Below are 18,058 nucleotides of genomic sequence, written 5' to 3'. Positions count from 1 at the left end.
GTAAAAATGAAGTGTGATTTTGAAAGCTAGTCTACGTGACCTTTGAGAGAAAATTGTTTGTCCAATTACAAGTCAAAGCACAAAATAAAATGCACCACTGCTCAGAGTCAGGCTTCCGCCTTGGCATTTTAGCTAAATGCTAATGCAGCTGTTTTGCACGGCACCTTCAGTGCCATTTGCAGTGGTCGCTGTGCAGCAAAAGTTGCATAGTCTCACTTGAATTAAGAACCAGTTCTTGGTCGTCAACTAGCTAATCTTGGTTCACAGGATTAGGACTGATTTGAAAACCAGATCACAAACAAGAAAAGGCAAAATAATAATAATAATAATAACAAAACCCATCCTAAATTTGGCTACAGGAAGAAGAAAAAACGTGACAATTTGAAGTGTAAAACCAAACAAGCTTGTTTAAAATGTTTATTTTTGTGAATGTGGTTTTGCATAGAATTGCTCGATTTTCTGCTTTTCCGTGATTTTACTGTATATCTAATTTGAACTGTTATTTTCCAGATTTGAGGGTCGCTGTGCAACAATGGCCTTTTAGCTTACCATGACTTACAGCAGGAGCCTTGCTTCAGGAGACGGACATTGTCATGTACAACACTCAGAGAAACAACTGAAGATACCACACCTTTTTTTGTCTAATGCATTGGCTAGGGTTTCTATGTCCTACCAACAAACAGCATCAAGTTTTTTGGTAACACAGAGAAGTTTCCTAAAACAACCTACAGGAATGTCATACAAAGTATACATGTTGCATACCAGAAACTAAGGGTACCCATGACATCTGCATTAGACGAGGGGAGCGTAATCTTGGTATCCTCAGTTGCTCACTTACGTGACGGAAACAGAGCCTTTAAGGTGTGAAATGAACACTCTTCTTCTGTTTTGCCAAGCAGGTGAGGAAAAGAAATAAAACAAAAAAATATGGTGATGGCATTTCAATAGTTTGCACTATGACAATGGCAAATTAGAACACAAGGAAGGAAATATCTAATGACACCTATTAATATATTCTTTTTTAACAATTGCATTATTTGTTAAAACACAAAAATAACATCACATATTTACATTTAGTAAAGAGTTACTTCTGAAATGATTCTCTGATGGCAACATAGGCTAAGTGACCTTTGCGTGCTACTTTACAAGAAAGCAATTTACAAAACAAGGTGTTCAGGAGCAGATACAAAAAGTTGAACTACACTAGACTCATCTTTATATAAAATGATCAAGAGTTCATGCATCTGGACTATATACCATGCTGAGCTACACACTACATAGTTCATCTTTCAGTACAACAAAACTATTTACTCTATTAGAAATGACTTAAGATCAAACACAGAATATATTCATAAAGCATCTGTCAGAATGCTAAATACACATGTGCAAAAAAAGGTATTAACGGATCTTTTCCCAGACATGACATGACAAGTAAAAAGTCACAGGAGCTTCTTGCCCTTTAATTTTACTCTCATTGAGAATGCTTTATGAATACAATATATCCATGTATTATACAATGCAGAACTCCCACTCCCACCCACAGCAGTGAACATGAAAAATAAAATACCTCTGTCTTAAAATTTCTTTTTTTTTTTCTTTTCATCGATTTCTTAGACATCTATTTATTTACAGTGTAATGCTATAAAGTCAGAAATCCCTTTTTGCTCAATGAGACACACACGCACAGACACAAAACTAAAGGAGATAGAGGGAACTGAAAACAGTAAATGGATGACAGAGCGCTAGTACTGCGAAGGAGCATGTACCCTTTTGGTCTTTATCCGTGCTGGAGTGTCCTGGGGGTACCGAGATGGTGAGTCAGTGAGAAAAACCTCTACATCATCAGGCACTTCTTCTAGAAAGTTGGAAGGAACAAGTCCCTTGTGTCCATTGAGCTCACCCTGTGGAGTACATGAGGACAGCGAGACTCACTGTGGTGTATTTAACTTTCAATTTTTACCTTTTGCTTTAAACCTTTCTCCGCGTAGCAGGGATGGAGAATTTTAGCAGCAGTAAAACCGAGAAACTTGAGGAACACTCGCCAGCCACTTTATTAGTTACACCTGTTCAGCTTCTCATCAGCGCAAATATCTAATATCCAATCACGTGACAGCAGCTCAATGCTAAAAGGCATGTAGATAGGGTCAAGACGAGCTTCGGAGGTTGAGGACAAAAAGAGTTTTAAGTGATTTTGAACCTGCCATGGTTGTTGATGCCAGAGGGGCTGGTCTGAGGATTTCAAACAATTGCTGATCTACTAGGATTTTTCCAACAACCATCTCTAGGGTTTAAAGAGAACGATCTGAAAAAGAGAAAATATCCAGTGGGCAGCAGTTCTCTGGGGGAAAATGCCCGTTGATGCCAGGAGTCAGAGGAGAATCACCAGACTGCATTCGGCTGATGAGGAAAGCAACAGCTGGTTATGACCAGCAAATGCAGAAAAGCATCTCTGGATACACAACCAGATGGGCTTCAAAAACGCAAGACCACACTGGCAGCCACTCCAGCAAGGAAACTTCTAACAGGAAACTGAGACTATAATTCACACAGCCTCACCTAAATTGATCAACAAAAGAATATAATTATGTTGTCTGGTCTGATGAGTCTCAATGTCTGCTGCAACATTTGATGGTAGAGTCGGAATTTGGCAGAAACAACATGAAAGCATGAATCAGACCTGCGTTGTATCAACGCTTCAAATTGGTGGTGGTGCAATGGTGTCGCTTAGCATCAGGTCACCATCATTTAAACACTACCTGAGTAGTGTTGCAGACCATCCTAATCCCCTTATGAACACAGTGTACCCATCTTCTGATGGCTGCTTCCAGTGACATAATGCATCATGTCAGAAAGCTCAAATCATCTCAACTGGTTTCTTGAAACACAACAATGAGTTCACTGAACCCAAATGACCTCCAGAGTCAGGAGACATCAATCCATCACAGCACCTTTGGGATGTGGTGCACGACATGGATGTACAGCCAACACATCTGCAGCAACTGTGTGATGCTGTCATGTCAATATGGACCAAAATCTCTAAGGAACATTTCCAGAATCGTCTTGAATCTGTGCCACGAAGAACTAAAGCAGTCCTAGAGAAAAAAAGAGGATCCAACCTGATACAGGAAGGTGTACCTAATAAAGTGGTTGATGGTTGTTTTCCTCACTATTAATTTCCTTCTCTGCCAAGCCTGTTCTTCTGTTGCAGTTTTAGGCCAGTTAATCCTTCATTATATTCCTTCATTCTCACATAACCATTTTTAGATGCGTGTTATCATTTTCCTTTAACTGCAGGAGAACCCTCCTGTGTTTGACAGGATGTTCTTTCACAAGAAAACAATATTATGATTGATTGATTTGATCATTTGCATAACTGTATCAGAGAGAAATCTGATCACTGACACCTAAAGAAGCATCTTCAGCTGTGAGAAATCTGGCCAAGATCTCAATGCCTGGCTTCAGTCTGGGATTACATGAAGACAGAACCTAAATCCGCCATGAAAAATTGTAATTGCAAATTGGTTCCTGTAGACAAAAGGTAGTCCGCTACAGTAAAGCATATTCTATACCGTATTTTTCAGACTATAAGGCGCATTTAAAATCCTTTAATTTTCTCAAAAATCAACAGTGCGCTTTATAATCCAGTGTGCTTTATGTGTGAATTTTGGTTGTGCTTACTGACCTCGAACCAATTTTATGTGGTACACGGCAATCTGTCAAAAAATGTTTTAGTACGACTTTGGTAAACTACGAAGCCGCACCGGTTGATGGATTGTCGGAGCATTACGGCTACCGTAGTCAAGAACCTTGCGGAATAATCTGGGTCCAAAACTCCCTCCGCTTCAGGTCCCAAAGTCAAACGAACACTGAGAGTTAAAAACTGTCTAAATTCTTTCACAAAATGATCAGCGTTGCTGCTTTACCAGGTGTAACAATTAAGTAACAATTAAATAACATCCAGGCGTCCATGAAAACAGAATTTATTAAATTTAATGGAGTTAGAAGTTAGCAGGAAGTTAGCTCGCTAGTTTCCATCTAAACATGATATAGCATGTTCTGAGAAATTTCTGAAAAAATTAAAACGTACAGCTCTACTATCACTTCCAACATAAATGAAGACAGAAAACTAAACAGTAGTGACTTTTGTACGGTTACTGAAGTTGTGCTAGCTGGTATATAATGATGTGCTACGTGATCGCTAGCGACTCAGCTATGTTAGCATAACATAAACAGTAAGGCTGGAGGATGAATGCTAACTTTTTCTACTCGATAAAAGTTAACGTGAGGGTTCCCAATGGTTAGGGACAAATGCAGTCGCATGGCAGGATGCTGTAAACATACCAAACTTCAGCCGGGAGAACAACTGAGATAATCCAGCCACAATACCAGGTTAGTCATTAAAATACTGCAACAACATGGCAATAGAGCAGCTGCAAGAGAATTCAACATTAATCAGTTAATGGTAGGGAAGTGGAGGAAGCAAGAAGAATGAGTAGAGTAAAGTTTGACTTATCTGACTGTTTTGTTTCGCTTAATGCGCCTTATAATCTGGTGCATCTTATGTATGAAAACAGACCCGTTCATCAACAGTGCGCCTTATAACCCGGTGCGCCTTATAGTCCGAAAAATACGGTAAATTAATTTATAAAGTGCCCCAAAACCTTTAGCTGAATCACTTTTTTTTGTCCATAAACCTCGTATTGCTTTGTCCTCTGGTCAGCTCATGTGAATTCTGTGTACTTACATAGTAAAATCCATCTTCATCTATTTCACCAAAAACTGTGATGACATCACCGGCACAGAAAGTCAGTTCAGTCTGTCAAAGAAGAAGAAGAAAAAAAATAGCATTACGACATGTTTAGCCCATCTCTGTCCGTCACAGCAAGCGAGCACTCTCCAAAACATCCAGTTCTCGGGCAGTGTCATGAGTTTGAAATGCTTTTGCTTCCTTCTCCAAATCACTGTGATGCATCTTAAACACTAGTGTCAATTCAGTCTCAGCACTCAGGACTGTTGCAACTGTTAATGCATCAAATGTTGTAACTTTGAAGACAGGATTGCAGCACACTGGGCACATCTCTTTTATGGGATTCTGGAGAACACATAAACCAAACAGCGCATGTGCACAATATGTAGGAGAGCGGTCAACACAAAAGACCAAACCAAGGAGGGGAGATGCTGGCTCAGGCAATGCATGTGAGGGGCTTTAATTCATGATCACCGAGGAGAGGACAGAGGGCCGTGGCCTGGCATCCGAAGCCCACCTCCTCTTTTGCACTCCAACAAACGGGTGGGGGGGAAGAAACACACAGAGAGCAGACAATACCGTACCCTCCTAACCCTCACTCACCTCCTCATTCAGTCTGTTGCCTTCATACTGTGTCGGTGGCAGTGCCAATAGAAAGGTGAGAGTAAGTGAAATGGGGGGAGGGGCCAAAAAAAAAAAAAAGACAGCACAAGCTAACACAGCGCTAACTCCTCAGATAACCTCACCTGTGCACATATTATCCAGGGAATAATAATAAGGGAATAATTCCACTTTGTCTTAAAGAGTTTAACAAGAAGATTAATACAACTTCATCTGTCTGTTAAATAAGACCAGGGCGCCAGGTGAGCAATCGTCTCCAGGGCTGAAATATGAAGCCAATCCACAAATGGGTAGTTTCACATTTTTTAATGGGAGAACAGTGGTTGAAGACCACAGGATGAGCAAAATTATTGCGACTGAACACGGTGAACTTGCAATCTCAAGTAATCTGCTTCGAATACAGGTACCAGTTTTCACTTGCAGTCAGCTGACGTCTTCAAAAGGAGGCGCGTCAAGATGGCAATAAAATGGCAATGACACCGAGTCAGTCTGCTGTCAATTTCCCCCTGAATAGGGTGAAGCAGGCAAATGCATCCAATCTGTTTGTAATAATACGGCAATTAACTGTGATCTGCACACAAAGAAACTCAATTAAACTGAAATACACATAAACTTGGCAGCTGCTTTACAACTGAAAGGGAGTGTTGTTGGTGGGCAACCAGTTGGTTGCCACCAGCTACTTGTGATCGGTTTCCAGCAGCAAAAAATTAAATGCAATGACTAAACACATTAAGGGTTACAGTTCTGCGTGATTAAGGGCTTATGTGCTTCAACTGAACGCAGCTGTCAGGGATTACCTAAGCTAACTGAAGCCAAAAAAGTGGACCTTTCATGCCTTTAACCCAATTATCTGACAAATAACAGCTCGCTACACAGTGAACTGGATATCTAAGGAATTTTTCTCCATTTTTTTTAGGAACCTGTTGAAAAGTTAGCTCCGAAATTTAGCACCTCGCCCTCTCATTCAAGTGTGGTTGTGAAGCTCCTAAAAGCCAAGATGGTGGTAAACCTAAACTCATGAGCATACTTAACGTGACCTAAGATAAATAAAGGTCGACACAGATTTGTTTTTGAAACCAGAAATATGTGGATCCCTCCCTGCAGCCTCATGTCTGTTCATTTTTAACAGACAGACATGACTGTAGAATCAATCTTCTCATGCAACTCTTCAACACAGTGAGCATCTCTCAAACGGTCAAAATATTCCTTTAAATGCTAAACCTTGGAAAAAATACTAGCATTAATAGTAGAATATAATCTCTCATTGCCTGCATGACTCAAAATATTTGGTGCTTTTTCTGCTTTTACGCCTATGTGACAAACAATGATTGAGACATAGCGGAAAGCTGGAGCTGCGGGGAACGGTACCTCGACGTCAACGTTAGGGGAGCTTTCTCGGGGGTCGTAGTCATACAGAGCCACCATTCTTCGCGTGGACATCGGTTGCTGACGCCCGCTTCGCCTGTTTCTTTCTAAGAAGAAGAAAAGCAGAATACAGATAGAGAGACAAGAATAATCACTGGTAAGAATGTAAAAACGGAACTGGGTGTGATGACCAATGACCATACATAATGCTCGTGTAAGACCATGTGCCTTCAGTTTAAAGTGTGTCCATGTTAGAATGACAGAAAATATAATACATGTATTCAAAATCATTATATCTGGAAAACCCCTTGAGATATACCAGCTCATTTTCAAGAGGGGTACAAAAATTTAGCCCACAGATGAATAAAGATGGTGAAGAGTGAAAAACAAGCAGTAAAGATGAAGCGGAGAGCTTAAGAGCATCTCGCTGCACACAGACCTCTTTTGGACTTTCTGGACCTGCGATTTATTGAGCGGCCATCTTTGAAACGGTCACAGTTCACTTCACAGGAAAGCAGAAAAACATAATTAAGCAGGGAGAGTAGAGGAAAGGAGAAGCGAGTCAGTAAAAGACAGTCCAGTGTATCATTAAGTTGGCTAGATAGACACAAAGGTTATCAGGGCAGAAGGAAGAAGAAAAGTCAGATGGTCATTTAGGAGGAAAAGAAAAACATGTCTCACCTAACTTCTCCACAGGAGTGTTAAGTGGGAGGAAGCCCTGTTTAAGGAGCTGGTCCATCATTTCATTGTCTTCTGTTTGGATCTCGGAGACCATGTTACAGGGGATCAGACCCACTCGATCTCGGATCTCTGCCCTGTAGAAACCATCCGTGTCTTTGTTCCCAAACACCTAAAAGAACAAGTATCAGAGTCAAAGGGCAGATACCATGAAACTGACAGATTAGGAGTGGACAGCTTATCTGGTCTTTAAGTCTGACGCCATTTGCCGTGTCTGGGCCCAAACTCCACTGCCGGTCCCCAAGTGAAACGATCACTGCGGCATCACTGAGAGTTGAAAAACTGTCTAAATTCTTTCATCTCTAATAAAATGATCAGTGTTGCTGCTCTACCAGGTGTAACAATTAAGTTTAACATCCAGGCATCCATGAAAACAATTGATTAAATTTAACAAAGTTAGCAGGAAGTTAGCTCGCTAGTTTCCATCTAAATATAATATATCATGTTCAGACAGAGATTTCTGAAACAAATTCATACGTACAGCTCTGCTATCACTTTCAACATGAATGAAGACAGGAAAGTAAACAGCAGTGATGTTTGTCGGGTTGCTGAAGTTGTGCTAGCTGGTATTTAATGATGTGCTATGTGATCGCTAGTGACTCAGCTCTGCTAGCATAATATAAACAGTGAAGCTGGAGGATAAACGCTAACTTTTTTCCACTTGATAAAAGTTAACTTGAGGGTTCCCGATGGTTAGGGACAAATGCAATCGCATGGCAGGATGCTGTAAACGGGCAAACTTCAGTCACTAGAACAACTGAGATAATCTATCCTCAATACAAGGTTAGCCATTAATATACTGCTGCATGGGCTGGGCTGTAGTTACATTGTAAGGTTTTAAAAACTGAACTTTAAAATGAATATCGGTAATAAAAACCCAGAGAGGCCGACAGTGATCACTGACCATTTTTAGGAGATTAAATGGAAGAAGATACAAAGCATTAAAATATGTTAAAAACACATCAGCCTTAATTAACGCAGAGTAGTTTGGACCCGGAAGCAGGATTCATCACGTCATCACTTAAAGACCGGATTGCTATTTAAAGGCAACAACATTTAAAGGTGGGTGAATTTAATAACAAAAAATTGGGGGTTATGAAGCTAAAGGATGACTGATATAGGATAAGGTGCATACCAATATTTGGTGATTTTAAAATCCAATATACTGATAGATGCTGATCCTTTTTTCTTTCAGACAGCCTTCCTTGGTTGTTGTGTTGCCAAAGGGGTAGGGCTGTGCGATATGACCACACTCTTATATCCCGATATAAGACATCTATCGTCCCGATAACTAAATAAATCACAAAAATTTAACATTGTCTGTAAGTTCTGTGAATCTCAGGAAGCTGGACTTGGAAGTGTTTCCAGCTGGGTGTCGTGTACCTGGAGTCGAGTGTTTTAACCGATGCATGAAACTATACAATTTTTGACATAAGTTGTAACGGCCACCATTTTCATTGTGAGTATTTATTACACAGCATGCTGCGGGGAAAAGCCTGTTGTAACTTTTGAGTCTAAGGTTTATGTTTTAGCACCTGACGGCTCTTTTTTGCTTCTCACCCGTAAACTCTCTGCATACTCTTTCACGTGGTTCAGTTTATTTTGAAAAGTCTCAACAGGATCTTGAGCTTTATTGTGAAAGGTTTATGTGGAAAATAAACAAGCGGACACGTGATGGTTTTACCGTCGTTGTTGCTAACGACAACGCATAAAAACAGTCGCTTGTCCGTCCGTAGTGTGGTTATATTAAATATAAGAGAAAGAGAGAACTTTAAGAAATTAATATAGCCACTACAGTGACCATAAAAACTATGAAAAGATGTTGCTGTAAACAGTTTATTTTGCGACACCACGAAACAAACGATAGTGTAAAATGAAACGATAGATGTTTTTATGTTATATCGAACAGCCCTACAAAAGGGAGTGCCCTCTGGTGGACAAACTATGCAACTTCATCACTCAAAATATGGCTGAAGGGTGTTTCTCCCATTTCTTCATTGATTTTTTTAATTTTCGTTCATTAGCTGTTATAAATGCTGATATTGATAGATTAGCCAATAACTAATATCGGCCAATAATACTGCCCCACCATGTCTGTATGGTATGCACGTATTTAAAGAGACAGTCTACCACCTTGATGATCTGGCCTTCCTTGAACGGCAGCTCCTCATCAGCAGCGTCGGGATTAGGAGACATGGACAGGGGGTCATAGTCAAAGAGAGCCACAAACACACGGGTCATCTCCTCCGGCTCGGACTCCTCGTAGTAATCCGGGGAGCGCCGTCCCCGCCCGTGCCTGCGCCCACCATAGCCGTCTGAAACATAGAGGAGGCCTCTGCTGCTACTACCAGCCTTATACAGCCACGTTGGCTGTAGAGGCAATGAGAGCAGAAGATGTCTCTTTGTTAGAGCTGACAGGGGAGCGGGCGATGAGATGCATGTGTGAAAAAGGAGCCAGGGGTTTAATGCGATAAATACAATTTTACCTTGGTTATAATATTAACTTGGAAAACAACCAGGCCCTTTTTTTTTTCAACGAAACGATCGAAACACACCGGGGTTCTTTGTTCACACATCTCTGCTTGCTGGCGTGTCAGTTACCAAACGTCACACAACAACACAACACAGGCAGGAAATGCGTGTCAGGCAGTTTTGGGAGGGTGCAAGGGAAGCTGAACAACCATACACACCAGGAGGACACAAGTAACACTGCACTGTTGCTCATTGCTGTTTCACTGCCTTATCTCGCAGAGGCTGATTAGCATGCATGCTTTCATGAGTTCAGACACAATGAGGAGGGTGTTCCCACAACAACACAGGTGTAATGTCATGCTCTGAGGCCAGATCTGGAAACAATGTGCAGAGGAAAAGGGCAAGGAGGCACGTTCACATGGGTGATAACACATCAAATGCCCCAGCAGCTCCTGGCAGCATAGATATCAGGGACAGTGAGGGGGAAAGGATGAATCTGATATCAGTTCCTCATGCTTCTCATGGATCACCATGTTAAATGTTACAATGGCAGATTATAAGTCTAAAAAATGGCTCGGAAATATTGCAACAACTTCCCGCTTAGCAACTGAAATATGCCATTTGGGTGGTGTAAAATGTGCTTCAACAGTCGGAAGTAATGAATGTGCACCTGAGTGATACGGACAAAGCAGGAATGCAATAATTCATCCAGTAGTGTGTCCGTCTTTCTCACTGTACTGTAAACAGCTCATGCAAAAACGTACAAAAGGGGCTACAGTCTCATAAAGGCAGGGAGAGGGAAAAGAGGAGGTCGAGGAAAGAATAAGGTGGGAGGGGAAGGGGGAAAAAAAAGGCATTGCTAAGTTGCAGCAGGTTGGAGAGTGGGCTGGACATGGAAGGTAGATGGGAAGACAGGATAGGTGGGTTGGGGTTTCTTGGGGTTTAAGGCATTAGGAGTACATACAGGGAAGGGATTTTCATTCTCCAGCAACAGGAAAAAGTGGCCAGTCTTGTCTTCCCCCGTCAGCTTTTTTCAGCTAAGCTAAACTAAACCAAACAAAGCAGCTGTCCAGAACAGAACAAAGACCACCGCGACATCACTGCATGTGTTCAAACAACAGCGCTTGGGCTTTTCTGGCATGGTCAAGGTGAATTGTCATCTTGGAGAGAAGCTGTACCACATACCATATTGATCCTCTGAGGACATAGATCGCCATATCCTGCGCCGAGCTACACTGCCATAGTAAACATCCTCCTTGACGGGTGAGAGGTTCCCCTCACTCCCCTCACTGTTACTGTCCATGGTGATCTCTACAGAAGACACCAATCACAACGGTCAGAGATCCCCCCTCACACACACTCTGCTCTACCCCATGGCCCATTCACTCATGCTGAGACAGTAGGATGATGAGGTTACCCTGAGGTGGGGGTGGGTGGGTGGGGTTAGGGTGCACAAGGCAACAGGTTTTCACTCTGGAGTCACTGGATGTAAAACAGCAATGCTTGCACTGTTTGCGAGGAGGTCGGATTGGCTTGGTAATGGAAACATGTTAACCCACGGTAAACACAGGGACAGTGGGGGCGTGTCTGAGGTGAACTTTCCTGCAAAACTGCATGTGAACATTTGGCAAATCCAGCTCATGAGGATGGACAGCTACAGGGTGTGCAAACACCACCACCCCCCTCAAAAAACAAAACAAAAAAACAAAACAAAACAAAAAACACGGGGGGTCTACGTGGTTGTTTAAGCTCTATGGGAGAGATGTACAGCTCGGCTCATATGGGTAAGACATGGTATAAATCACAAGCACAAACATCAGTGGCCCTGCAGGTGGAGATCCTCATGTGGTGACCTCACTAACCAATGGATGGGATAGGTCGTCGCTGAGGAGGGGTGCCGATGTGAACCGGCCTCCTCCCTGAATGGTCCAGACGATCGGCGCTTCCATGTGACGGCGAGTTCCCAATGATCTTAGGAGTGAAAAACAACAGAGAAGAAGTCAGCACCGCGATTCACCTACAACCTGCAGGCAAGTAAACATTTAAAATAATATTTCAAAAAGAAACCCCACAATCCTGTTAAAACAACTAAAAACAAAAACATAAGAGCAAATGATGTGGTTTCCATTTGTCCTTAGGAAGGCAAAATAATAGAAAAAATAATAATAATGGTAAAGAAACCGATCAAACCATCAAAAGAAAAGTAAATCAAATCAACCCCCAACACAACAAGATGGACAGGGGTTCGGGAAAGGTCAGATGTTAAGCTAAAGACCATTTGTTTGTTTTGTTTTGTTCTGTGCATGTCAGCACCTTGATGAGAAAAGGAAGCAAATGATGGCACAAAGAGACAGAAATCATGGTGAAAGAACAGAGAGAGCGAGAGTGGGAAGAGAACGAGTATGAGCTTTGGGAAGCTGCGGTCAAATGAGCAAAAGATACTAACGCCTTTAGCCTGTGGCTTCGGATCACATCAGCTGAAACGACGTGAAAAGTCGTGATGAAGAAGAATTTTAAGACAGAGATGAAGGCTTAAATGAATCCCAACAGGCTAAAAGTCTTGAATTGGCCTCCTTTTTTGTATGTGAAGTGATGGAAAGCAGAAGATGGCTGGAGCTCTAGAGGGTGAGACATGGAGAGCAACGTATGAAGTCTGCAGCTGGCAGAGAGAAGAAGGCACAGGCGGGGGAGAGCAGAGGAGCAGCATGTCCCCATGCACTGCACAGAGACTTTCCTTTACATGGAGCCTTTCCCCTCAAAGACATGAGAAGTCAAAACTTTGTTAAATGGCCTTTAGGTAATTTGAAAGTTCTACTTTATAAAATCCACCGAACACTAGAAATACAAGCAAAGTAATTCACACAAAATAAAACATCAAATGAGACCAACCATGACCATGTGATAAACTGTCAAGAATGGAGGAAAACAGAAAGTCAAACGAAATAAAGGGGGGGTCTCTTAAAAAGAAAACAAAAACAAAAAAACAAACACACAACATTAAGAAAACAGAATGGCTGCAGCTTGCTGATGGAAAGTACATCAGAAAGTCTGAATCACACACCAGCGCCTGGTCCCGGTTGAGCCTGGACAAAGACTGGGCCCTAGCCTCCCTGTGGGGGCTGTAATAGACCCTGTCCAGCTCGTTCAGCCTGCCCTCGCTCAGGGCCCCTTCCCTGGAGTAGTTTCGCGGCCCAGCATCCCGACCGGGCCCAAAGTGCTCCCTGTTCCTAAAATCACCCGTGTGTACCGACTTGGCCGCGATCACTGGGACATCGGAGAACTCCTCCTCCACGCTGCACTGCCGTGTGAGAGTCCTTTTCCGGCCCATGGCCAGCGCCCGCCTCTCTACGGGGCCTTCACAGTGAATGATGCGCACAGGTCCTCGCATGGGGCTCCCGTGAGCGTAGTACCCTCGATGGCCCCGCCCTAGAGAGCCTTCTTCTTCACTGCCGCAGTCTAAACCGCTGTCAGGGCTCTTGGTGTTCTGGCGGTTGGGTCGTCCCAAGCTGCGGTCGTCGGCGCTGTAGCAGTACCGGCTGTCGGTGAAGCGAGGGGAAGAGCGTTGGCGTTGCAAGCGGGTGCTCTTGCTGGGGGTGAGATGGTTGCGCACGTGAGCGTCTTGGGGGTACATCCTCCGCTGAGTGTGCGGCGTCCCCGGTCGCCCCCCGTCTTCGAAGGACAGACGCTGACCCATGCTGTCCACGCTGTCCGACTCTTCCTCGGCCACCTCGGGGATGCTGTGGAGACGCTTGCTGCGGAGCGACTTCTGCTTCACCACCTCCCTCTGGAGGTCCCAGCAGTCTCTTTCCTCAGCTAAGTCCTGACGCTTGTAATATGCCTTCAGTCGCGACCGAGGTTGGGGGTAGGAGGGGGGTTCAACATCCCACAATTTCACAGTTCAGTTCAAGTAAACGGTTCAGTTTATATTTTTGCGAGGGAGGGGGGGGGGTTTGTAAAGTTTTTCGAAGGTTTTAGAACAGGCAGGAAACAACACAGTGTGTGAATAGAACAAATGGGGGGGAAAGACAAAATAAAGACAGAATTAGTTATTTGTGGCTATGTGGTAAGACATGCAGTCTCATTCCGTGAGGAGGAAATGGCATGCTCTGAACAGGAATCTGTCACAGCTTTAAGATGGAGCGTTAAATCGTAAAAAGTGGACACAGAGTTTACACATGGAAAACATTTAAACGAATGAAAGTACTGGACGCTGTGAGTGTTACAGGTGAGGGCGGTGGGAACATTTATAAGGATGAAATGAGCAGATGAAGTTTTTAAAAAGCAAAAAATGAGAAGAAAACAAAAGAACAATGCCAAGCTGAGTGGACGCACTCCTCCTGCGTATTCACATCGCTTTACAACATCTAAATGTTTAAAGAGAATAAAAAATGTGCAGCAGAGATTTACACATAGATGTGATGACAAAAAGGAGATGAAGAACTGGCGCACAGACAGAGTTAATACACCAGTATATACCCCTCATTAACACCTCATTGATCTACAGGTTTTACTGGACAAAATCAGTGGTATGCTAACCGAACCTGTAGTGATTTTCTGCTATAATACAAAGAAAAGATCAGCCAATACAGTACAGGTAGCTCTCGCTCTTATAATAATGCTTTTCTTTCATGATATCAAGTTGTCTTCCACACATCCCCGCTGACAGACCAAATGAAGACGGGATCATGTGCCGACAATGTTAACAATAACATTCAAATTAAACATTAGGACATGACAGACATAAACAAAAGTGGATATTTCCATTTAAGTACTCACTTAAATGAGATTCCCATGTGCACTTGATATGCCATGACCCTTTGATACAGTACAGTATATTAATAGTTGCATTTCAAGTTCACAGTCTTAACATTTTGACTTTCAACACTTGTAAAACTAGTCTGGTACAGTAAATCGAGCATCCAAATGCAATGCAAATGGTAAAAGAAAACACTGTATTTTTTTTTTTGGGGGGGGGGGGGGGGGGGATTTGTTTACACCCTTTCCTTCTCACATGCATCTTGTACAGCTTATGTATACACAGCCATATGATCAGCCTGGGAAGAATAAAGCAGAGCTCGAGGGGCAGGGGTGGAGGAGCAGGTAGGGTGGGGAGAGTAGGGAGGCTGATTCGGCTAACGCAGCTAACAGGCACGGGAGATTAGCCAGGCAAAGCCACGACGGGCCTGGTTGTAGAGCTTGTGAAAGATAGCAGGTATCTCCAGAGGTGGCAGAGCCCTTCTTCCCTATATCTTTATTTCTCCCCACCTTCCTGTGTCCTCCCTCCAGGCCACTGTAGAGTGAAGGCGTGCAGGTAAATATGTACCTTGAGAGTGTTGTGAGAGTTGATGCTGCGTCTGCGGCCTTCCTCCAGCTGCATCTCAGAGTAAAGATCCTCCTCGTCCTCCTCCAGGATGTCAGACAGGTCAGATCCTCGGCTGCTCTCTGTGTAGTACTCCTCACTGTGGCTGTAGTGGTGATGATGGTGCTAAGGGAAATGAATGAGAGAAAGCAAGCTGAAGAGCGATGGTAAGTAATAAAAGCTCTGAATTCAGGTCCTTTATTTTCAGCAACTGTGTGATGCTGTCAACCTGAAACCTGCTGAATCTGTCCCTTTAAGAGTTAAGGAAGTTCTGAATGCAAGATGTATCTTATAAAGTGTCCAAATTATAAGCCTACAGTACATATTATAATACACACATTAAGATGGGACTCGGTTTGATTTCAGACTGATTTGATTTGATCCAGCAAACCGATTCTCCTGACACGCTGAGCACAGCTTGTGTTTTCTGTAAAGTACCTGTCTGCCTAACTCGGAGCCTCTGAGGAATTCATCCACTGAGGCGCCTCTCCTCCTGGCATGAGGCGAGTCGTAGCCATCCTCCTCCTCATCAGAGTTGACAGGATGCAAAGCATTACCTCGCTCACTGAAGATATTCCTTTTCTCGACCTGACAGGGGAAAAGTCAAACTTTTAGATGGAAAAAGGAGAGAAGAATAACCGAGAGGATGAGAAAGACAAACAAGTTGCTAACTATCTTACTATATTTTCACAAATCTAATGATTTTCTCCAAAGCACTGCTTGTTTACAAAGCAGCCTAAAAGATATTACCATTAGCTTTTTGGCTGAGAGCTCTCTCATCACAAGCTGTGAAAAGGTTTAAGAGTGAAATCCTCACACACCCGGTTACCCTCAGCAAACACTCTCTGGGCAGCTTCCCTGGCCATGGCCTTGGCGATGGTGTTGGGGATGGGGACTCCCTGAGGCTGCGGCAGGATCCTCTGTGGAGAGGGAGATCGCTGTGGCTGGAAGGGCGGTGGCTCCAGGTTGGGACCTCGCATGGGAGGCAGCGGAGACGGGGAGCGTTCCCAGGGCTGGGCTGGCCGCAGGCCCACCTCATGCTCTTTGGTTTCTGGCTCTCTGGCACTTACTAATGGTTTGGATTTGGGCATGGAGTTGCGGTGAAAATGAGGCTGTGGATAGGGAGGAGGGGGGCGGATGGGCTGCGAGTGAGGCTGTGCGTGGGGCAGCGTGTGGGGCTGGGGTCGAGGCAGAGGCTGCACCTGGGGCTGAGGGTGGTTCGGGGGGTACGTCGATGGATAAGGAGGGTGGGTTTGTGAGTGAACTGGGTGGGGTGTGGGATGGGAAGGTGCAGTGGTTCTGTGGGAAAGGCGTGGAGAGCCCAAGAGATTGTGCGGTATGATGGCCACAGGCGAGTCCTGGGACTCTCCTTGTGTTGATAACGTCCTTACAATGACTTCCCTCGCCTCCAGACCCTGAATCCTGGTTAAGTCCACAGTCACATAGTCTGCTGTGGGGTACAAGACCTCTGCTATCTGCATTTACAAAGAAACCAGAGTCTTTACCAAAGGGCAATTCAGAATGTCCTCATACAAACATACATATATCAATATGCATTTGTAGCTTTTACATCTTGGCTGTCGTAAAAGTTCTACGAGACAGTTACCATAATTTAAAAACTCACTACAGGCAGATTTGAAGCCTTACAGCCACAGCACCATTTTTATACTTCACACTCACTTCACACCTCTCAGGGAACGTCCAAATACTTAATAAATAAAGCATATATCTGGCATTTAGTTCAAAATAAGATAAAAATGTAGTTACTGGATACATACGTGTGCATAACAAAAATAGCCTGTAGAAAAAGGGACCCAGGGCAAACCTGTTTATTTCTCATGCCTCGGGCTGCATATGAACATTAAAGACTTTCTCCAGGAGATGGCAATAGAGTGCTACTGAGAAGTTACAACTCAGGAAGGCAGAGGCTACCCATTTTAAGATCTGCAGTGTAAGACTAAAAAAAATAATAATAATAATTTTTTGTTTGTTACCTTTTGTCCCTTTGTGCACACGGCGTAGCCTATCACACTGGCTCCGTTGGAGGTTCCTGAAGGCGTCAGGGGCGGCGGCTTCCATCTCACCTGCAGGAACCCGGGTGTTTGACCACACTGGACCTGCACCTCCTGGGGAGGGAGAGGGGGGCCTGCGGAGGACAGTGCACATTTATCAGACAAGGAGAGAGGAAATAAAGACAGACTGCCTGTTCCTGCCATCCCTGCCTGTTTTATCAAAAAAGAATGAGCTGACCTTTGTACTGTGGACCGCTGGCGTTCAATATCCACTTCACTGTGGGATGGAATAAGCATGTTCTCAATCTGGAGGATTTGTAGTACACGTCTCGAATTTAAAACCTATTTCACTAAGATGAATAGCTGGTATATCATATGATAACATCAGTCGGGAACGGCTGAATAGCAGTATTTACCAGTAGGATGATTTTTCTTTCTATCTATAAACAGGTTTATGTCGGGGCACTGGTTGAAAAATCCAAGTCTGCCAACATTGGCTATATGTATAGCAATATCATGCTCTTGCTGACAATATTCTTCCGAGCCTCAAAAAAACCCCAGTTTGCTATTTTCTCAATCTGTCCATCCTGCATGCATACTAAACAACATGCCCATCTGTGCAGCGCCGCCATTCACCTGCAGCCACACAGCGAGCAAGAGGGAGTCACAGTCAGTCAGCAGAATCTCCGAGCCGTGACGTGCAGCTGCGCGAGCGTCCGGGAATCTACATCAGAGCAATCTTAA

General features: G+C 43.6%; 1 protein-coding gene across 1 annotated transcript in view; it reads right to left on the bottom strand.

Moving 5' to 3' along the window:
* Window positions 1–403: 403 nt before the first annotated feature.
* rimbp2b (RIMS binding protein 2b) overlaps window positions 404–18,058 on the bottom strand; it is a 106,444-nt gene continuing 88,789 nt past the window's right edge. The window contains exons 16-29 of the mRNA XM_080894877.1: window positions 17,297–17,448; window positions 16,124–16,777; window positions 15,741–15,890; window positions 15,267–15,428; window positions 13,005–13,781; window positions 11,806–11,914; window positions 11,129–11,254; window positions 9,605–9,786; window positions 7,415–7,583; window positions 7,173–7,235; window positions 6,737–6,840; window positions 4,745–4,816; window positions 1,767–1,901; window positions 404–883 (exon numbers count right to left, since the gene is read on the bottom strand). Of these exons, the coding sequence (XP_080751003.1) occupies window positions 857–883; window positions 1,767–1,901; window positions 4,745–4,816; window positions 6,737–6,840; window positions 7,173–7,235; window positions 7,415–7,583; window positions 9,605–9,786; window positions 11,129–11,254; window positions 11,806–11,914; window positions 13,005–13,781; window positions 15,267–15,428; window positions 15,741–15,890; window positions 16,124–16,777; window positions 17,297–17,448 (2,882 nt within the window). The 3' untranslated portion in view covers window positions 404–856. The remainder of the gene's footprint in view (window positions 884–1,766; window positions 1,902–4,744; window positions 4,817–6,736; window positions 6,841–7,172; window positions 7,236–7,414; window positions 7,584–9,604; window positions 9,787–11,128; window positions 11,255–11,805; window positions 11,915–13,004; window positions 13,782–15,266; window positions 15,429–15,740; window positions 15,891–16,123; window positions 16,778–17,296; window positions 17,449–18,058) is intronic.

The sequence above is a fragment of the Rhamphochromis sp. 'chilingali' genome, assembly GCF_963969265.1.
Source record: "Rhamphochromis sp. 'chilingali' genome assembly, chromosome: 10".
Classification (NCBI taxonomy): Eukaryota; Metazoa; Chordata; class Actinopteri; order Cichliformes; family Cichlidae; genus Rhamphochromis; species Rhamphochromis sp. 'chilingali'.
Note: the sequence above shows the minus strand (reverse complement) of the source record. Positions and strands in the feature narration are given on the sequence as shown.